General features: G+C 43.4%; 2 protein-coding genes across 4 annotated transcripts; both read right to left on the bottom strand.

Annotated features, from left to right (window-relative positions):
- Positions 1 to 72: 72 nt before the first annotated feature.
- Positions 73 to 9,305, bottom strand: LOC125296249 (MICAL-like protein 1). Of its 3 annotated transcripts, none has more exons than XM_048246046.1 (15): positions 8,366 to 9,305; positions 7,751 to 7,799; positions 7,436 to 7,577; positions 6,960 to 7,054; positions 6,709 to 6,848; positions 5,572 to 6,149; positions 5,432 to 5,477; positions 4,233 to 5,205; positions 4,005 to 4,127; positions 3,686 to 3,812; positions 3,187 to 3,274; positions 1,511 to 1,584; positions 1,283 to 1,397; positions 773 to 819; positions 73 to 657 (listed from the first exon to the last, which is right to left on the bottom strand). In XM_048246046.1, the coding sequence occupies exons 1-15, from the start codon at positions 8,506 to 8,508 to the stop codon at positions 521 to 523; spliced, it is 2,877 nt and encodes a 958-aa protein (XP_048102003.1). In that variant the 5' UTR covers positions 8,509 to 9,305; the 3' UTR covers positions 73 to 520. The 3 variants fall into 3 exon arrangements, with proteins under 3 accessions (XP_048102003.1, XP_048102004.1, XP_048102005.1); XM_048246047.1 differs by having other exon boundaries at positions 6,978 to 7,054; XM_048246048.1 differs by having other exon boundaries at positions 6,987 to 7,054; positions 8,366 to 9,304.
- Positions 9,306 to 9,393: 88 nt separating this feature from the next.
- On the bottom strand, positions 9,394 to 22,095 carry LOC125296250 (probable ATP-dependent RNA helicase DDX17). The gene is made up of 13 exons (XM_048246050.1): positions 21,674 to 22,095; positions 21,280 to 21,439; positions 20,981 to 21,077; positions 20,717 to 20,850; positions 19,440 to 19,505; positions 19,142 to 19,283; positions 18,802 to 18,962; positions 16,914 to 17,086; positions 15,473 to 15,583; positions 15,275 to 15,336; positions 15,024 to 15,083; positions 11,543 to 11,779; positions 9,394 to 10,992 (listed from the first exon to the last, which is right to left on the bottom strand). The coding sequence occupies exons 1-13, from the start codon at positions 21,727 to 21,729 to the stop codon at positions 10,415 to 10,417; spliced, it is 2,037 nt and encodes a 678-aa protein (XP_048102007.1). The 5' UTR covers positions 21,730 to 22,095; the 3' UTR covers positions 9,394 to 10,414.
- Between the last annotated feature and the right edge of the window lie 234 nt (positions 22,096 to 22,329).

Below are 22,329 nucleotides of genomic sequence, written 5' to 3'. Positions count from 1 at the left end.
TGAGGTTTGCTTAAGTTATTGTGTGAAAACTATCCAAACACATCATGTGAAATAACAGCACAACACAAGTAATGCAAAAAGCCATAATACTTTACTTTTCAGACAGAGTATGCGTGCAATGACAGAACAGAATGTCTGAGTTTCTTAACATAGCCTGAAAATAAATATCCAATGTCTTTCCGTCTACACAATTTTGCAAAAATCCATTCTTGAGGGGAATAACCCTAGCATTGGCCACAAACATAAGTTTAACTACTTTTAAAGTTTAAATTACTGGCAAGCCCATTTATAAAATCATAAATTCTTCATGATGCCCTACCCTGTGGAATAAGAAAATGCCATAAACTGGCTGAGATCACTCACAATCACTTCACAACATTTTGGGGAATCTTTGTGTGACATGTCTATGACATGTCTACATAAATTCTCAATAAATGGGCAACTTTATTTGTGACACTGACTCTCCGGTAATCACTGCACATTCAGCTCTCGTGGCAAGACTACCCCCAGTGGTTAGTCTTCAACTCTTCTTCTTCAGAGAGATTTTGCTCTTTCCCTTTTTGCTCTCAGTCTTGTGGCCGAGCTGCTTCAGCATCTTGATTGGCTTAAACTTTCCAGCAAAGATCCTCTGATCATTTTCTTCATTTCTATGGGAATCTGGAAGGGTAAATAGAACAACATAAGATGAAGACAGCAAAGCTTCTAGGTTGCCTATATTTCAACGGGATGAATACAAGTTATAGGAAGACAGGAAGAGTGGTTTGCTTCATACCTCTCTTTTTGATCATGTCCTCTAACAGCATGTCCTCCTCTTGTTCTCTGAGTGAAGTAAACATAACTCAGTAAAAAGCCACACATTGTAACGTATTGTCTGCAAATAGGTATAGAACAAAAACAAATAACCTATCCACCTTATTCTTGAAACCGGAAATCCATCCGGTTTTCATCTTCCGTCCATTCTATTTACATTATCAGTGAAGTCTCAGCAGGCTAACTACAATATGCTTCAACTTATATTTCTTTCGAAATGTTGAAAATTCTGCACTCAATATGGATATTCTATATGACTGACAGAGAAATATAAAGTTTGCTTTTATATGGCTTAGGATTTATCAAGCGCTGTCTACTGCCATATTAAAATCAATACAACTCAGCTTTGGCCGGAAATAGAAAACCATATTTCTGAATACTGAGGTAACATGGTGACACCCATTTTGACAACCCGTTTTTTGTTGTTGATGGAACTAGTCGTTAAATAAACTGCATGTTATAGTTGGCTCACCTTTGCCGGTCCTGGTCCAGGCTGTTGATAATTTGGTTTCTCTGTTCAATGATGGTGACTAGGTCTGACATCAGCTGCTTCTCCCTGGCCTTGTCATCCTTGCTCCAATCTTTCTCTGATCAACAGACATGGTTGAAGAAAAATAAACACAGAATACTCATTGAATAAATAAATAATATTTACACATGATGAAGGATGGATGCATTGCTGTGGTAATGTGGTAATCACCTGGTTTATTGAAGAGACATCTTAATTCATATTCCACATCTGACTGCCTCTCCTCCAGATTCTGCTGCTTTGCCCTTTAAATGTATATAGAAAAAAAAAAGTCAACAAAAGCTACATTGTGTGGAAATCTAAGAGCCTTTTCAGTGTCACATAGTTTGCCATGACACTATGGGTCCTACTTTAAAAGACGAGCAAAGTGCAAAGTCAACCAAAGTGTCTGCATGAACTAAACCTACTGTGTGGTGTGTGGAAGGATTAAGCAGACAAATCAATATTTGTGCCTATAGAATCTAGCTCATGGTAGCACATTTGCAAAGAGATTTCCCTCATTATGAAATTAGCTTTAGTTGGACTTTAGACTTTGCACTTTCCCCATTTAAATTAGGGCTCCATGTGTCATGACATACTGTACTGTACTGTACTTTTTCCTCTACTGACTGACTAATTTGGGTATCATAGTTTTACAACATATATAATATGAAAATGATTGAAACAGATAATACATGTTGTAGAGCGTCCACAGCACGGCTATTTCCCACATCAGATCCGCAGAACTTGGCTGGATATAATTAGACAGAGAACTGATACCTGTTTTCTTTTCGATAGGATACAGGATTTACAATCATGAATGAGGAAGACAAATTAGAAGTGAGAACAAGACCATAAGTGAACACCTAACTGGGGCAGTGTTATGTGTCGCTGTGTGGTTCCCGTTTCTTGAGGATCCAGTTTTAGACAGACATTTCACTTCCAACCATACGGGAACAGAAAAGAACATACAGTGGCACACTGCTCCTCCTCTTGTATGTTTTGGTGTCATGGGTACGCTGGCGAATACGTCGCTCTGTCTGGCATCTTTTGTGTTTGTTATTTTTTAAATGTATTTGTCATGTCTTGGTGTCACAGGTACGCTGGTGACTACGCCGTTCTGTCCGGCATCTTTTGTCTTATTGTCTTTTGTGATGTGTCAATGTCTTGTATGTGGAGCGCTTTGGGTTGCAATCTGTGCATGTTAAATGCGCTATACAAATAAAACTGACTTGACTTGACTCTTAGACCAAATCTGACGAAGCCTGTAGGCTCAAAACATAACCTTGGTCTGAATAATAAAAAAAAAATTAAAAAGGCGAACTATGCAGGTTTTTTAGATTAATATGCAGGTTTTTTTAGCCTAATTTACCTTCACTTAACAGCTTCGGAGTCATTGGAATGGTTATATGACTTTTCGGGTTAAATGGTGGCCGTCTCGCTTTCTCCCTAGCGTCTGTGAGCGGAAAAAACACCCTTGCAACTATGGGCCGGCGGCCTCGGTGTCAGGAAGTGTAACGGAACGAGTGTAACGGATTGCTTTGCTGCATTTAAATACACATACACGCCAGGCACCGGTTAGAACAAGGTAGCGATGGAGTTTCTCAGACATTTGTCATGACCGAGCCAGCGAAAAAGAAACTTAGAAAACAGTGAGGAAATTGCCAATACTGCATAGTTTCTCTTTAATGGAGGAGCAGTGTGCCAGATTTTGTGTTTTCTGTTTCACTAAATTTATTTCTGAGCACCTGCCATTGTGGATGGGCAGACTTTTTCTAGTCTTGCTTACAACCACAGTGCCAGGCAACGTTCATTTTTACGGTAAGCAGAATATCCTGCCGGGGCATCATAGGGTTTTGTGCACTCACATGTAGACCAGCTCAGCATCTCTGCGCACCAGCATGTGTTTCTCATGAATGAGGGTGAACCAGTTCACCAAAAGGTCATCCTCTTTTTCTGAACAAAAAGAGAGAAAAAAAATCTATGTGAGGAACATTTTGTATGACTATCCATAAACATACACTCCTGCTCACACAGACAAGATATAAAGAGAAACAGGGTGTTGAGGTGGCAAAGGCCGGTGTGCACAAGGCTGCAAACCAAGTGTAGAGGATGTGGCATGTGGTAAACTGACATGTGTTCTGAGACAAAATGCAGGAAAATACAAGATACAAAGTTGCATGGCACGCAACTGCCCAACAATTTTAAAACAAAGTGAAACAAAGGGAGCTCCATTCACACAGATCCAACCAGATCGAGGCTCAAAATACTTAACTCAGTTATGACCAAACCAAACTGAATCAAACTCAAAACCAAATCACTGAATGACTGTTTATGAAGCTATCAAAACATCCATCTCCTCTTCACCATTGTGACAGTTTCTGAGGCTCCTCTCCAGCTCCACGCCTCTCTGTTCCAGGCCATTCAAACGCCTCTCCAGCTCCCCTCGCTCTGTCTGTAGGTCTTTCTTCCGGAGGTGCCGGTCGGTCTCTACCTGCAGGCATTCAATCAATCGGCAGACACTTGTAGTGAACTAATGAACTAAATGTCCAAATTGTGACAAAATCCTCAAGATAATAAAGGACTGATGTGATGATAAAATGCAAAATTAAGCCCTGTTTGCTCTTTTGGTTCCTTGACAAGTCATCAAATTAAACTGAGAGATGAAGACCCTATGCCCACCTACCTTTCTCTTGATGAGGGGAAAACCATGGCCAGGCGCTGCAGCTTTAGTGGAAGAGGAACATGACGCACTGGGAATCTCAGCAAGGGATGTCGTCCTGTTGAAAGGGTTTTCTTTGCATGTGCGCTGGTGGGCAGACGGAGATAATGTCACAACAACGTAACTAAGGATCATTCAACAGAACATGTCATTATAACCTGAAACATCACAGTAATCAATGAATGTCCTTACCTTGTAACGATATGGTTTAGTTGGTGGTGGTGGAGGCTCTCTGTCTCTGATCAGACCATCAGATGGCAACTGTTGAGTAGGCTGTGAATGACTCTCAGTGTTTCTGTCACTACATGATGCACTTGGTGGAGAGGATGTGATATCTTGGGTTGATAACTGCACTTCTGATAAACTTTTAGGGAGATCTTGCTCTTGGCAAACATCAGTCTCTGAAAGCATCTGGGGTGCTGAGGCCAAAGCAGATTTTGGCAAACTCTCCAATTCAGTTCTGCCAGCAGGGGATTCTAATCTGGTAGCCTCAGGTATGGTGACTGCTTTAGCTAAATTTAGCGTACACACTGAACCAGCAGTCTCAGCTAAATCTGATACACAAGAGGAACAAATCGACGGAGCCACGTTGCCCGTGCCATTAGTCTCAGCTAGTGGTTTCTCAAGACGGTCTGTTTCAGCCATGTTTGGTGGAGCATTAGCTTGGACTAAAGGGCAGTCACCTGGTGAGTTAGAGTCTTCTGCTGAGCACACCACCCCTCTCTCTTCTGAAATGGATTCCCCTTTACGTGCGGGTGGTGTATCAGTGCATTCAGCTGATTGGGGGATGTTGGCCTTTGAGGTTTGGTTGTCATCAGCTGACCTTTCAGCGTTGGCTTGGTCCCGTACACTGGTGCCACACCAGGTCTGGCTTGTCACCATGGTCACCTGCACTTGGCTCTCATCTCTCTCCGAACACGCTGTCCATGTGTCTTTGTGTGATCCCTCAAGACCTTCACTGACGTCCTCCTCGTCAAATGGATTATGAGGGGAGAGATGGACAGCCTTCCGCCTTGACCACATCTCACTGAGGAAAGGGACAGAGCAGGAGCGAGGGGGCTCTGGTGGAAGAGGGACTGGAGGAAGTTTGGTCCAAGGTCCAGGGTGAATCAAATCCAGCCAAGGGGGACTTTTTGGCTTCTGGTTTTCACTGGACTTGTCAGAGCTGAAGAAGAAAATTTACATGATGACATGAATCGACATGATGATTCCACACGTCTTTAGATTATGTAACTCCAGGCATGAGAACACGATATGCCACTTATTTACTGTTATGACAGTGTATTGAGACCATGTTGCATCGTGATACTGCACTTTAAACAATAAATTGATTGATTGATTGAGGTCACAAAATAAAAACACCATCATTTTAGTGCTTCAAATAAACAGACCTTCTTGACACACTGAAGCCTTCCTCTCCAGACTTGGCTTCATGATCTGAAAGACCGAGAAAGACACAAAAAAGTCAAACATGAGTTCAACATTGTTTACAACACTACCTTTCGGATGGCAAACAGTGACGGTAACTCACTCTCAGACAGAGAACGGTTCATCACTTTAGCAGGATGTGCCCTGGGTGGTGGCCAGGGGGGATTAGACCTGCTGGACTCCTGCTGTCGGGCTTTCGCCCTCCGTGGTGCTGGCACGGGCCGGCTGTTTGTCCCCGACTGACCAGCTAGTGCGGGAGAAGAGCCAGTGCCTGCACTAACTCCGAGCTTCTTTGTGTCAACATCCATGAGCTTCTGTTTTTCAAGAGTTTGTTTTCCTTCTGCCCTTTCTGTTTCTACCTCCTTGTCAGGAAGTGATTTCTTTTTATCGTCCACTTCGCCACTGTATTTGATGCACTGTTTGTGCCCATTTGTGCTCTCGGGCAACTGGCTTTCGCTTCTCTTCTCTTTGTCCACCTCTAGACTGTGCTTTTCAGTGAGGCTGGTTGAACAAGGCACGTCTTGAGTCACTCTCTGAAGAGCTTCTCCTGGGTCTGCAAGGCTATGCTGTTTAGGGAGGCCATTTGGTTTTTGTATGCAGAGGTGTGAACACAGCAGCGAGCCAGCCTCATCTCCCTTCCTGTATGATCCTGGGAAAAGGGTGCTGCTGCACTGACTACACCTGAAGTACATCACAACAACATTGATTAAACTACTTCTTCCGCTATGCATAAAGCAGTAATACAGCAAGTTACTACAAACATTTCATCGTCTTGTAAGTAAACTACCAGTGCTTTTTCAAAGTTCTCAATGTCTCGTTTTAAATGTCAGGGCCCTCGGAAGTCTACCAATGAAGTGTGGAGATACATTGAGCCTCGTAAATGGGTGTAAAACAGTGATTTATTTGCATGGCTAGCCCGATGCGGGCACCACTATTGAAAAATCTGTTGGTAGCATCGCTAACTAGCCAGATTTTGGAGTGCAGGGGACAAGCCGAGGTGGGCTATGAGACATACGTTCACACTCGGTATCATGTTTCAATACACTTTAGGTCAATATCACACTGGAATTCTCCTTTAAGCCTAGGATCTTGCTCTTGGTATTAAATTAGTGCATAGATTTTGCCACGTTATTAAATTAGCTTTAGTTAGACTTGTTTAGACTTTGCCCATTTTTTCATTTAGGGTCCTTGAAGTGAGAAGATCTGTATAATATGAGAAACATTTCCCCCCAACTCTTACTTGAAGCAGCTTCGATGGTACAACTTTCCATCCACGATGTGTCTCTGTACCAGGTGAACTTGCTTCTGGCACGCACTGCACAAGTGGCCTGGAGCTCTGCTGCTGGTCTGGCCCTTCCCCTTCCCCTTCTCTGCTGAGCTCTAACAGACCAGAGAGAGGGTCATTCTTCTAACAGACTGTTTCACAATGAAATTAACAACCAAACCGTTGGACATGGTTGATAACAGAGTAAAGAGTAAAGCAAAGTTTACTTTTGTTTGGTAAACAACCTCAGATACCTGGAGCCCTTTCTTCCCATCTGTGCAGGTGCTTGGGAGGCTGGACATCAGGAAGTTGCTGAATCCAGCTGAAATTGTAAAAGATTCAAATACCAATACCAGAATGCATCTGGGGAGTACATCCGCTGTATTCCTTTACTATAAGTGCATGAATGTGTCCATTCATTCTTGTAAACTAAAGTTCAGGGAGTTTACCAATAAGTGTGGAAAAGTGTGCATCCTGTACTTTGGACTGATTTCAAATAAACACGCATAACTTGAAAGTGCAGTCCAAATGTTAAGGAGGTTGACCATGGATCAAGTGTGAGCAACAGAACAGTCCCACCATGTTATTCACTTTCACTTACAGTACTTTCTGCATTCATGCCAAAGCCAGAAAGGAAGAGTCGGCCAATGTCAGCAGTACAGTACACAAGCACAGTCAACCTGAAGTGCCTTCTGGGACTCACCATCAGATGTCTTGGCAAAGTAGGTGAAGTACTGGGAAAGGTAGGTGATGACACTCAGCCTGTCAGGCACCTCTGGAGACACCATGTCAGCAGGGTCCAGCAAAGCAGGGATACCTAGATGTGTCTCAGCTACTTCGAAGGCCTGGTATCACAGGAAAAAAGGGGTAAAATGTCAGTGTCAAACAGGTCTTTAACAAGGTTATTTCATTAAGACTGACTGACAAAAGTTAGGCATCTTACTCTAATAAAATCTACATTAATCAGTGGATCACGACTGTCCATGATGTTCAGTCAGATCCTTCAAAAAAAACTCACCAGGCGATTGTTTTCATAGCCTTTCTCCTTTGAGAGTGAATGAAAATCTCTGTATTGAGAAGAGCATTATGTCAGTACACGTGGCGTTAAACAATGAAACAATAGATGATTTTGTTTTCTCACACAGGGATATAACCAATTAGGTCTTCAGACACGTGACACTATCTTACAATAGTAAAAGTATTCTTAAATTGTACAGAATTGCAATGTCTAGTAAGATGCTGAACTAGGCAGGATAGGGAAAATAGGGAACCTGAGGGGAAAAAAAAATACTGTAGCCTCCACGTGGAATTTGTTGGTGGGTGCTATGTGAGCAGGATTGTTATTCTTTACGGAAGACTTAGCTACAAATCCTTAGTGACAGGCAAGCTCACATCCTCGGCTAAAGATTAGTTTGGCATCCAATGATGGGCTATGTTAAGGTCATGTGTGGGCGTCTAGTGAACACAATTATTTAAATATACAGCGTGGGCAATTAATGTTAGGAAATTATCCTTAACGTGTGAGATTAAGTTAAATGTATTGTGTTAATTACAGCAAAATGCATAACTTTCGCCAAGAACATGCCCAATGTATTAGGCTAGCCTCGGTCTCTCAAGGCGCATGGATACTTACAGCAAGTCTGGTCTGTGTTTGTGGATGATAGCGCAGAAAGCCAACCCATCTTTGAAAGAGGTGGTCAAATCCCTAATTTCCACATTGGAATAATGTTCGCACTGTAAGCGACACCAATCCTGCAGAAGTTTCTGGGACCCCATATCACTTTAGAGTGCGTTTGCCACGTCTTTGAAGAGCAGCAGAGCACCCAGCCAGCTACTGTAACGTTAGGTGACACATTTGTTGACATCTTCGGCATAACATACCGTCATGGTAAAGCCCGCACTCGCAAATGCGGCTTGGATAAAAATAAATGCACCAAGATCAACAATATTCTTAGAAATGTAGTTCAGCCTTCAAAATGTTCTGGATTGTATGAGCTCAACACACCACAAATATTCAGTCCGGCCATTCGGAGTTCTTAGCAACCGATCTAATGTTGACAACAATCGGTTTCAATTTACAGTCAAATAAATGAATTGCATAGGCCTAGCACTACTTAACGCAAATGTAAGCTACCTATCGACTTCCGTTAACAGAAACAAACACTGCTTACTTTTCTACCCACGCAACAGGCGACAGGCTACAGCACACGGTGAATAGTGCTTTGTCGATTAAAGTTTCTAAATGTTGCATGAAGATTCAGACTTCCTTCCGACGCTGTAAGAATCTACAAAATCTACAGTAGGCTAATTCCCAATGGACACATACACGCGCAAAATCCCAAAATTCAAAACAATATCGTATGACTTGCAGAGACCGCACTGACCGATTTCCTCGAACGACCAGTAGGGGGAAACAGACATCTCGTTTTATCTGGAGGGGTGGGGGAGACATGACATTAGATTCTAGATCACTACACTACGTGTTCACATGTGAATTTAATTAAATGTACTAAAACAGTGCAGCAGTTATCGCGTTTATGCGCCTAATGAATTCTGTAAAATATCAACAGCCAAAACCCACATAGGCCTAAGGAAGATACTCTGCAGCTTGAATGTTATTTGTATGCCTTCACTAAGAATAAAATTCAAATTACTACTACAAAGCTTGATGGAAATCTTTATTTAAATTTGAAAAACGTAGACACATAGCTTCTATAGGCTAACTCAAGATACAAAATTTAAGAACATAGTCAAAGTTGGTTACAAATTTGTTCTTGTTATGATATTTAACTGAAAAAGAGAGATCAACTTTAAAAAACTGCAGTATATCCTTACTGTCTGAGGGAACGCTGAAAAAATGCCTGGCACTGAACAGAATCTCAATGAAAACAAGTATTGAAGCTTATTGTTTTGGTCAAGATGGAAAACAAAAATCATGAATTTTGTATTAGTACTTACATGTTACAGGCCAAATATTAATCTTGAAATTATCCCTAGCAATCAAGTCATTCTGATTCAATATTCATGTCTCACCATCATCCAATTTAGAGTCAACTAAACAACAAAAGAACTGACTCTATGAAACAATAAGACATAACCATGTATATCACCTACATTGGTACATTCTTAAAGGACAACATAATAACCGTATTCAGTTCAAAGATTTCAAACCACTTTTATCCAACAGTACAGCCAAAAAAGGGGAAATAGCATCACTAGACAAAATCTGACCAAACAAAACAAAAATACAGCCAAAATACAAAAGATAAAAAATACAGCTGATGTCTGCTCACTAACGTCATTTCACCACTTTTCTAAATAAATGTATATTTATACACAACCTCTCCTTTTGTCAACAGCGTCACTGCATTAAGAGAAAAGCTCTGAGTGTAATCTGCAGAGCTGCATAAATCATGATCAGGATGGTGGGAATCTGTGTCTCTGTACTGTAATATTAGGCTCGGAAAAACAAGAATGTACGACTCGGAGAGACGCACTGCTATCTCCTCTGGAACACTGTTATCTACTTCACGGTTCTGCACTGTGGGCTCTCAGACACATTTCAAGGTAGGGGAGAGATGCAAAACAGGGACTTGTGGAATGTCAACACATTCTAACCGCTGCACACCCCAATAATCACAGCTTAACTGAACGCCTCACTCCAAGTAAACTCTAAACATCATTACTTCCTTGATGGGGGTGGGGGTGGCGGCGGTGCAAACTGGTAGGGTCCACCCTGACCCATGAGGCCCATCATTGGCTGAGTGGGAGAGAACTGCTGGGCCATGAGGGGCTGTGGCCCGGTGACAGGTGGCGGGGGGTTGCTCGATCTGGCCCCAATGTTCCCAAACTGACCCTGGGACTGGCCCGACTGATCGGGCACTGCACCTCCACTGGTCGAGCTGCCCCCTGATGGAGCACCTCCCCTGGAGTTGTACTGGCTGCTGCCACTGCTGCTACCGTAACTGCTGTACTGGCTGCTGCTGCCGCTGTAAGAGTTGGAGCCGGAGCTGTAGCTGTCGCTGCCGCGCCCATCCCTGCCACTGCGGTCGCGGTAGGACGAGGAGGAAGAGGAGGAGCGGTCACCTCCATCACGTCTCCCGTCACGACCGAATCCGCCGCTTGAACTGCCATTCCCACGGCTGTCCTTGCTGCCGCCACCACCACCCACCGAGCGCATGCGGCGGTCACACTCCTCCTGGTACATCAGGTTAGGGTTGTTGGAGTTGGAGCCGCTGCCACGGAAACGAGATCGCCCACCTGGAGAATGCAGTAAGGCAGGTGTGCATGCCTGAGTGATCGAACAGATGATCTTAAAAGTACAATTGATAAGCCTAAGAGAGACTCAGAAGTCTGCTATAAAGATCCTCAATTAGTTAAAATTAGCACTCTCTGAAGCAGAGAACATGATAACAGTTCTTGGTACCTCCAATGGCTATTAATATCATGATATGTCTTTGTATTCAATAGTTTTTCCTTCAGTATTATATTTTAAGTAGGCTTTAAGCACCATTTCATTTACATGTGTTTTTTCCTATATAGACATTTAAATACCTGCACCTGAAGATAAAAATGAACAGCAAACAACAAAATAATTTAGTAGCAATCATTTTCCATTTCATGTCCTGTCTGCACATCTTTAATATTCAGGGATGCAAACACATGTGTGGTGAAAAAAAAGAAAGTAACACGACCCCCAGGATAGTCTAGGATAGGCCCAGAAATCTATCTATTAAAGTCATTCATTAAAGTTTTTCCACAAAAGGAAACTCAGCTGCTCCTGTGCCCTGGCTGCACCCAATCAACTCACCTCCTCCACCGCTCCCACGCCCAGAGTCCACCAGCTGGAGGAGTTTGGGGTTGATGGCCTGCCGGGCCTCCTCCAGCACGCGCACCAGCTCCCGGGCCTGGCGCAGATTGCCAGGTGTGAAGAAGGTGTAGGCCGTGCCTTTGTTGGTGCTACGGGCTGTGCGCCCGATGCGGTGGATGTAGTCTTCGGACGAGTTGGGATAGTCGTAGTTGATAACAAACTTGACATCCTCCACATCTTGGGGTGTGGAAAAGGGGGGCGGGGGGTGAGGGGAGGCAGCAGGAAGGTGGTAGGGTTTTCATTAAGCAAAAGGGAAGGAAGATAAATAGATAAAATTAACATGAGCTACACACATCACATACTGATGTGCACTTCACAAGATTGTGCTTTAGGCTACGGACCCACTAAATAACCACTGAAGTCTGGATTGAGAACTTATCAATAAATGTGGTTTGGACAGTATACATTGGGTCTGAACTTTAATTACCTCACAAATAAGTGAAAAGACATTTCATATCTACTTGCTGGAGAAACCTGACTATTAATAAGCCTTGCCACAACCAATTATGTTAAAATTAATAAATACTTCCTTGATTGCTGTCCATTTCCCATGAGCAATAATCCTTCAAATCCTCAATTCCAGTGCATTATGAGTTAGGGAAATGAGATTACTTTAAATGGTGAACGATCAAAGCATGGTAGAAATACCCTGAGACAGTGTTATTCATGGATAAGGCAGGTCAATTTGGCTGTTTGAGACCTATATTGCAAAGACCACCATCGCCATGTCTAAACACTAGTACTGTTTGGGTCAAAGTCAGGTAATTCACAGATTTTCAGAATCAGGTTGAGACAAGAGGTCCACTAGCAACTATTGATTTGGGGACGGCCAAGGTGGAAGACTGTTGTATTACACCTTGCCACCAGGTGGGGACAAAGGATTGTTGGACAAGACAAGTCTGTTTCTCATTACAACGGACAGAGGGCTCTGAAAGCACTGCTAGAGTCTCCACATACAACTTCTTTGGGGACAAAATGAACATTTTGAAGGTCAACGCACAAAATGGAATTTCAACGGGGTAGGAGGGGGTTGAGGTACTTACCCTGGATAATTGAGGTTTCCTCTGGCCCCCAAGACCAGTCCTGGGCTGTTGGTAGGGGTTGGAGAGGTGTGGAGGTAGCAAATACCCCCATGTTCGCACCCTTCCATTAAAACCCCACTCCACAACCCTGGACTGGAGAGGCAGGGCCAAACACTACTATTTTCATTCCTCTCTCTCTTTTTATATTCCTTTTTCCCCTCGCTCTCATTCCAAACATAAATCTGACTGCCATAAAGCTGCCGTGGTAAAATGTCAAAGCTGTGTTTGGATTTTTAGCCTTCTATCCGACTATAGTGAGGAGACAGCAGAAAGAGGCCAATGGGGATCCATGTTCCAGACCCCCACCAGGCCCTTCCAGGCCAGGCAGAGTCTCCAGGAGCCCAGGTCTTTTAGTGTTGAGTAACAAGAAACAGACAGTAGGCCATTAGTCCACGGTAAACCCAACCGTGTGACGGACTGCACAGAGTGTGAAGGAGCAGAGCGAAGGGCTGTTTTTGTGATGAGGGAGGGGGGGGGGGGCATTGGTTAATCTATCAAATGGAGATGAGTCATGGGTTTGCTTCTCTTCATTTCCCCCCCTGACACGGGGATTATCCAGGCATGACACACACACACACACACACACACACACAAGGGGACATTCAGAACTGAAGAGTAAGGAGGATGACTGTGGAGGGTGTGTGGGGGTTTGTCACATGACCGACAAGATAGCATAAGAGAATTAGACAGAGAGCAAAAAGAAGTCTTCAGAGAAATGCAAGAGAGCTGAACAGAGAGAGCGACAGACAGGAGCAGCCAGGCAGGAGAAGAGCAAGTTGGAGTAGGGGACAGAGAGAGAGAGAGAAAGAAAGAGAAAGAGAGAGAGAGAGAGAGAGAGAGGAGAGAGAGAGAGAGAGAGATAAATGGAGAGAATGATGAGTAGAGAAAACAGGGAGGGTAAAATAACTGAAGAAAACGGGGAGGGTGCTAAGGAGAATGAGTGAACGGTAAAAAGAGAGGCTCCTTCAGGCCAGGACTCCTGCCGGCCAGGACCAGACATGACGCCCGCAGAGGGAGAGGCCAGCTCAGCACAGCCAGAGGCGAGGGTGGGGGTGTCAGCGAGGGAGCCGTGCAGTGGGAGGCCGCAGGGGGGCCGACCAGAGGGGGTGAGGGGCCTCCAGCGCGGCGACTGCTGGCTGCTCAGCTTGCCCGCTCTCTTGCTGTCTTCTCGTAACGCACCACCTCTGACTAAACCACTACTCCTTACTGGGATGATGCAGGAATGTCAATGGCTTGTATCTTAGCATAAGGGGACCCTCAAACCACTATGCCTGACTGTTACTACACTAAAGTAAGGTATGTGCCCAAATAAGAACCTACTGGAGTACCTCATAGCTAATAAAACTTGAATGGAAATGGCCAGCTACTTGAGAGAAGCATTTCTGCTAGATAAAAATCTAATTTGCTGACACATACACACACACACTATGACTGCACATGGGGTAGTAAAGTTCTATTTCCTTTGGCAATGGTGCGTTACCTTCATAGCAAGGTGCTGGCAAAGCTGGAGGGAGGTCACCCGCCTCCACGCCCCTCTCTCTGCCCTCTCAGCTGACCGGCCCACCACACCCCAGCTCTCAAAATTTGGAATCCCAGCAGCGTCCCTTTCTCCCCCCCAAGGGGTCCCAGGCAGTCAGCCCCCTGGAGGGGGGGAGAGTTGACAGGAGCGCGTTTGGTTCTGGGCGGGGGGGAGGGTTTTTTCGGTGAGATGGCTGTTTTCAGGGATAGCTAAAATCAGGCCGTCTCTCTCCCCTGTTTTCGCTCCGCAATTCTGGCTTCGATTAGTCATGCCTAGGTCCGGCCGCAGGCTCCCATGGGCCTGTGCGCTTCTAGTGCCGGAAGAGAGACTTGGAAACAAAATAAAGAAACAAACAAACAAAAAATGAACACAGAAACAAAAATAGGTTAAAAATCTACAAAAGGCATCTTTCTCTGTACCCCTTGTCTAACTTAGCTCATATGTGGCTGAAATTAGCTAACTTATCCCACTCTACACCCACTTACACTTCAGTGCAACACTTTATCTGTACTCTTCAGCTTGAATGGAGCAATGGCATCCTTACAGTAGAGTAACATCAAGAAGTGGAATCTAATCTGACGCTAGCCTATTCAATAGACAGCAAAGCCAGAATCAAGAACATCACGCAATCATGTCTTAAGTTCCAGTAACTAAGCAAACAGGTTTATACCACTCCACGCTGAAGCAAAAAAAGGATGTGCTATTGTAAAATGCAAGGAGATAACATCAGTTTAAACCAGGTACAGGCAAGTACCTATGTGTGTGTGTACATATACACGTATTGTGGTATGTAATCACAGAATCAATACTCAAGACATACCCAAACCACGAGAGGCCACGTCAGTCGCAATGAGAATGGGGGCTTTTCCACTGCGAAACTCTAACAAAAACAGACAATACACACATCACTATTTCAACAGACTTCTGTTATTTGAATAAATATTATAATACTAAATTTGCAACACTTTTATTCCAGGTTAATAAGATATGATGCACACATTAAGCAGTAATTTAAATAACAAAGTTAGCACTCCATTAGTTCCATTGCCAGACGCTTAACCCAATCCCTACCTGAGAGCACCCAGTCTCTTTCAGGCTGACTCTTGTCACCATGGATGCACATAGCAGGCCATCTAGGGAGAAGAAATTGAAGGCCTTATGAATCTCATGCATTGTGTGTTTGTCCCGAGTCGTGCTGAGGCCAAAGTATTTATGTCCAAAAGGCACCCAATTAGGGGAGCACAGAGCCGGAAGTTGATTCTGACTCACCCATCTCGCCTCATGCGCCGCGTCAAATCGTCACATCGTTTCTTGGTCTCCACAAAGATGATGGTCTTGTTTTCTTTCTCTGCCATTATCTCTTCCATCAGTTGAAGCAATCTGTTGGTGAGGATAAAGAGGAGAGAGATCATTATCATCATTATCAAACATGATGGCTATCAGCTATTTTTAGATATCTCCACACTAGATGCAATAACAGTAACATGCTTTAAAACACACACAGTACACCACACTAGGGGTGTCACAATTTTAAGTCTCAATCTCGAACTTCGAACTCAAATGCAGAATCGACGATGTAGCCACAGCCCCTATGTCAGGTCCAGCATGTATGCCAAAACGCAAAAACACACACACACACTCACACGTGTTTAACTGCGGCGTCAACACTCCTGCAGCCTGTAAAAAAAATAAATAAAAAAAAACACCAAAATCGAAGCCCATCTTTCTACTCTGAAATCACCGGTGTAAAAGTATTTTGTCATTCATTCACATTAAGACTAACTTACTCAACTCAGTGCAAAGATGATCTAGTTACAGTCCAAAATGACTTAAGTATAAGTATATATACTCTTTTGATCCCGTGAGGGAAATTTGGTCTCTGCATTTATCCCAATCCGTGAATTAGTGAAACACACACAGCACACAGTGTACACACAGTGAGGTGAAGCACACACTAATCCCGGCGCAGAGAGCTGCCTGCATCAACAGCGGCGCTCGGGGAGCAATGAGGGGTTGAGGCTGGACTGTCATTGGTTCATCTGCGATCTAAGGGTGGCGCTTAGCGACAGGTCAATTGTTGTGTCTGCCTGTTAAATATGCTCAGTTCAGAGTCAGTCAGTCTCAGGCCGATGCCAATTATTAAAAAAATTGGCCTGATTAATCAGCCAACCTCAAGGGCACTTCAGCCGTGCCTACTGGTCAGGGTTCGAACCGGCAACACTCCGGTTACAGGTCCCAAGTGCTAACCAGTAGGCCACGGCTGCCCAATACTTGAGGCATGAAATGCACATTGATAAGTGCATAATCCATAAACACTAACCTAGGGTCTCTTCAGAGTTTGCTGAAGAAACAGTCAAATTATCATGCTGTGTTGTTTCATTTCACTATGTTCACGTCTATGTTTAATGTTTGTTTTGTTTACAACCTCGCAGTTGGAACGGTTTCAAAATAAAAAGCTGTTTTAAAATAAAAGCCCCCCAAAACAGAAAAGAAAAGGCCAAAAAAGTTATCATAAGGAAGGCATTAATAGTAATATTAAAAAAAAGTTTGAAAATCGAATAGAAACGTGACTTTAAAATCGAAAATTAAATCGAATCGAGGATTTGGAGAATTGTGACACCCCTACACCACACATGCGTACACACACACACATAACGATGATGTACCACAGCAGAGATGTACTGCAGATCAAGGCTTAGAGGTGACTTACTTGCTGTCCTTCTCGCTGTCCATACAGACGTCAACAATCTGCAGGATGTTGTGATTGGCACTGAGCTCCAGGGCACCGACGTTGATCTGAACATAGTCCCGCAGGAAGTCCTCGGCCAGCTGACGGACCTCCTTCGGCCAGGTGGCACTCCACATGAGGGTCTGTCTGTCAGGCTGAGAGCCAACAAGACACCAAGACTAAATATTTTTTGATCGAATATTTGGTTGGCTGATTAATCAGGCCAATTTTTGGCATTTTTTTAATAATTGGCACCGGCCTGAGACTGACTGACTCTGAGACTGACATTGAACTGAGCATATTTAACAGGCAGACACAACAATTGACCTGTCGCTAAGCGCCACCCTTAGAACGCAGATGAACCAATGACAGTTCAGCCTCAACAGACTCGGACATAAGCTCGAACAACTCCATAGGAAACAACAGGGAGGAGGCATAAAATGACAAATGAATGGTTATTTATGGAGTTTATTTCCTAAAAAACCCCCGACGGATAACCATGGTCCAACATTGTGCATGGGGGACGTGTAATACTGATAGCCGGTACCACGAGTGGCTAGTAAACGAGGGTATATTTCATAAACAGCAGCCTACACAGGACGCATCTCGCATTTGCAACAGCTCGACGTAATGTAGGCTACTAAGCCAACAAACAACGTGGCCACAGTATCCAGGTTCCCTGTTAAATCCCATGATGAAAATGCTCATTAGCCAACTACTATATTCTTACTACATCGAATGTTAATATAGCCTAACACTCAGTCTCAATCTTCAACCAGCTAGTTCTAGCTAGCTAGCATTAACGTCAGTGTTTTTTGCACAGTGATCTGGCTACTCGCCTCCACTTTAAGCTTGTCACCTTGTATACATTTTAAAGTTTTGGATATACCCCTCCATATCATAATTAAGTCCCTTTTGATTGCGTCTGGAGGAAAGTAAATCCTTTATCAACCAAAACGTCCTCAAAGCCTGCTTTGATATACTGTCAGCTGCCATTCTCCATAATGTATGTCTAAGCAAGTCTGGTATGTTTGTCCGTGTTTCACACGGTAACAATGGGGGGCGGGGCTTAGCGACAGATCAATTGGGGGAAAAGGTTCACACTGGTCCCTCCTGGTCTGGATGAATGAAACAGGCATGGGGGACAAAATAAACATACAGTTTAAGCTATGTAAATGTCCTACAACTTTGATATTTTACAATATATCCTAAATGGCCGTTACATGGCATCAGAAGTCATTGCTATCTGTATCAGATGTGAGTGCATCACAATCAATGAAATGCAGTCATATCAGAAGAACGGCAAGTAAAGTTGTTTTTATATTGGACACAAATTCATCCCTCGTAGTGCTAAGTGCTAAATTAATTTTTTGCATGTGTTGAATATTAAACGTCTAATATAAAACCAACTTTATCACGGTATCCGTGGTAAAAGGTTCAGAGAATTTCGCTGCTGCTGGACATTAGTTAAATGTCGAACATGGTAGCCTATGCTGCCAATTCGCGGGTCATCTGACATGGAAATATGCAAAATGTATGACTTTCTGGCAAATAGGCAAAAACAATGTGGTGTTAAAGTTTGCGAAATAGTGACTTCCCAGGGGAGTGACCTTGCATGGCAGTGAAGGGCAGTTCTGGGAGTTCTGGGATATGCAATTCTGGGAGTTGGCTTTCATCCACATGAGCCAAAAATACACTTTCGGCTTTTTCTCGGTGAAGAAGGTACTGACTTCAAAAATGATTTCACATTTCTACTACATAAATGACCCAATTAAAATTTACATTCATCTTCCCAGCGGTGAAATACTCCTTAAATTCTCTCTGTGGTGGTGAACAACATAACAACGTTATAGATTTCGCTCCATCTTACCCTTATCTGATCAACAATCTTGCGGATCTGGGGCTCGAAACCCATGTCCAGCATTCTGTCGGCCTCATCCAGCACCAGATAGGTACAGCGACGCAGGTTTGTCTTGCCCACCTCCAAAAAGTCAATTAGTCGGCCTGGCGTTGCAATGCATATCTCCACACCTGAGAACAGAGCCAGAACAAAAGGGTCCATCGGGGTTTAGAGGCTGTACTTGTAAGTATGCACCTTCTTTCCTACATCTTATAAGGCGTGGAAATAGACACCTATGTACTAGGGTGAAATGTATCTTAAATGTATAGAATTCCCTTATTTGTGTCATATAGGTTATGAGACACATCACCTCTCTCCAGATCGCGAATCTGTGGGCCCTTGGGTGCTCCTCCGTATACACAAGTGCTCTTGATGCGTGAGGATTTGCCATAATCATAGGCCACCTGTTGGACCTGCTGAGCCAACTCACGAGTTGGGGCCAGTACCAAACACTGCAGAGCAACAGAAGAGGAGAGTTTACACAAAAAAGAACATAAGAACATCAAGACCAATTTAATTATAGAGATATATTTTGATGAGGCAAACAATGTTCCATTACACCATTCTACAGAAGACTTGACATACAACTAAAAAGTGATAAGACTTACAATAGGTCCATCTCCTCGTTCCAGATAAGGCTGGTGGTTGATGTGTACAATGGCAGGGAGAAGATACTGAGGAACAAATAAAGCATATGTACAATAAAGTATATCATTCATCCTGGTATAAATTCCCCCCACAAGCTACACTTTTAATGAAAATAATCTTTTTATTGATTTGTAGTTTTCCTACCTTCATATTCCATGAATTACTCTAATTGAATGGGCATTTAGGGCCCTATCATGACATTCTAACTCGTCAAAAGTCTATTCAAATTTAGTAGGATGTCCAGTTCACATTGGGAGGGGTTTCATTATCAAAAGTGGAGCGCATGGCGCAACAAGGTGTTCCTAGGTTTTTTAATCAGTCATATGGGTGTGTTTGAGGCGTAACATCATTTTAAACCAATGAGAATGACATCTGTCATTCCTTTAACGGCTAACGCTGCGATATGTCAAATAAATGCATCGGTATTTTGGCATTCAACGGGCGATTTGAAGGAGGCTGCTTTAGGAGACTGTATGGAATAGTCATTCTTAAACCATGCTTTACTAAAACCTAGCATAGCCTTCACGCATTTGCACTCGTCTATTATTTGAACTCATTGGCAAAGTGAAACTAACTTCACCAAGGAGTCAGTCAACGACAAGACAGTTATATGCAGATACTTTCACTATTGACAGACAATGGGTTACCACCGAAAACATAGGCTGGAAAAAGCAACACTTACCAATATTGCTCAAATGACTGAATAAAACAACATTTATCCTGCAGAGGAGTTGCTTATATCTCGTGACAGTGTGTCTTCAGCTGTGCTCCATACGTGTCTCTCGCCTCTCCCCTAATCACTTTTAACCGTCATTACCAATTTGCAAATGATGGTGAATAACTACTCATCATGAGATGTACAGTATTTCTAATTATGTTTCCCATTGTAATCGTGCAAATTTGTAATGCTTTGCATGGATGTGCGCTGGTGTGTGTTCATGAATGATAGAAGGATGGTGCGTGCACCTGCCAATATGACTGTTGACATGCGCTCTTAAAATAGCATATGAACAACTCGCCATTGACTTCTGACCAGGTTTAGGTGGTGTACGATAGTGGTTTTTAGACAACGTGCCAGGCCCTTCCCTAGGTTGTTAATTGCCACACCCCTGGGCGCAATGTTTAAAAAAATAAATGTGCAAAATACCAAATTAAACTTTCCGCGGGTGAAAAACGAGTTTTACGCCATGCGCTGGTGCCCAAAATACAGCCCTTAAAGTCATACTTCTTTACTCACCGCAAGAGTCTTCCCTGAGCCAGTCTGAGCAATGCCCACCATGTCCCTACCACTGAGAGCCAATGGAAAGCCCTGGGCCTGGATGGGAGTGGGCTCTTTAAAGTTCTGCTGCATCAGGACATCCATTACATACTCTACAGAGAGAGATCACACCTTTTTTCATGATACTTTGGATAGGTTAAACAGTATTTCCTGTGTATCTTTTTACAATTATGCATGTCTTTTGTTTCTTAGAGCTGAAATATGTGTCTGCAGTGTACATACGTGGAAACTGGGCCTGTTGGAAGCTGATGACAGGTTTGGGGCAGCCCGAGCCTCTTAGAGTGATTTCTTTCTTCCTGCGGAATTCTTCAAGCTCATACTACAATCAAGAAACAATATTTTGTTAATTTCCTGGAAGAACAGGTTAAACGCTAAAAAGTAGAAAGAGCAATTTTCAGTGTTCTACAGGTTTACTTACAGTTGCACTAAAGCAGAAGTCTAAAGAGAAATTACTGAACAACAGTCTTTTTTCGTCATATAATAACGTTTGATCACAGACGACGTGTAAAATGCAAGGGTACCTGGCTCATTCGTTGGACTTCAGGATTCTCTGTGTAAAAATTCTTTTCAAACTTTGGAAGTTCATCCAAATCCCATTTCTTTTTACGAAGACGTTCACCTGGATTGCCGAATTTCTTTGACCCTGGAGGTGAGCGGCCACGGCTAGAGCCAAAGCGCGGCCTTCCATATAAGAAATCGATAATCAGATTTAATGAAGTTGTCTGCTGGTTAAGTACGTCAGTTATTTAGACCCAAACAACATAATTATATGGCAAGAATGCCGTTTCATACTAGATATTAGCCCGATGTGCGAATCAAGCCCAAATGTTTCAAACGTTAACAGCAAGCCCCCAATCAAGTTAGAATGCTAGTTGGTGTTGGCTGACCACTTTATGCTCTCACATTCGTACTCACCCCCTGTCGCGTCCTCGGTCTCGGTCCCTGTCTCCATACGACGACCCACCTCTCATTCTGCTGCCTTAGTATATTATCAAACTCGTTTGAGAAACGTGTCTTCGCTACAAAAACCTCCTTAGAGTGTTCGAATGGGTTGACACCACGTATTTATGATCAACAGTGGCTTACTGGACGTGGAAATATTTCCCTTTAATGTCAGCTAACCAACGTTAGCTTTAGCAAAGTCCAGGCTCTAACCTAGTCAGCTATCGACCAAGGCCGAGAACAATTTCAATGTGCCGTTAGAATTAAAAAAATTAATGGCGGACGCTAAATACTGTTGCTTAATCTTTAATAAACTCTAAGCAATGTTATTACCATGCAGCTGAAAGGTACAGGATTAACTATTCCCGTTTGCTCTGATGTCTCGCTCCAAACAACACTCTGCAAGACAAAAATGGCGTTGTTGTTGTAGTTCTTCTGCATCACCACTAAGCGAACGACCTATGAGCTCACAACTGCCACCTGGGGTTGGGAAGGTGATGATACAGGGGACAGCTTTTCGGGCCTGCACGACCAAACACCGCCAAACACCCCCGTATGCACAGGCTGAGATCTTTACCACCATCAACATGAATTTGAAAGCTTTATAATGAGACATAACCCGTTAACAA

The sequence above is a fragment of the Alosa alosa genome, chromosome 6, assembly GCF_017589495.1.
Source record: "Alosa alosa isolate M-15738 ecotype Scorff River chromosome 6, AALO_Geno_1.1, whole genome shotgun sequence".
Taxonomy (NCBI): Eukaryota; Metazoa; Chordata; class Actinopteri; order Clupeiformes; family Clupeidae; genus Alosa; species Alosa alosa.
Note: the sequence above shows the minus strand (reverse complement) of the source record. Positions and strands in the feature narration are given on the sequence as shown.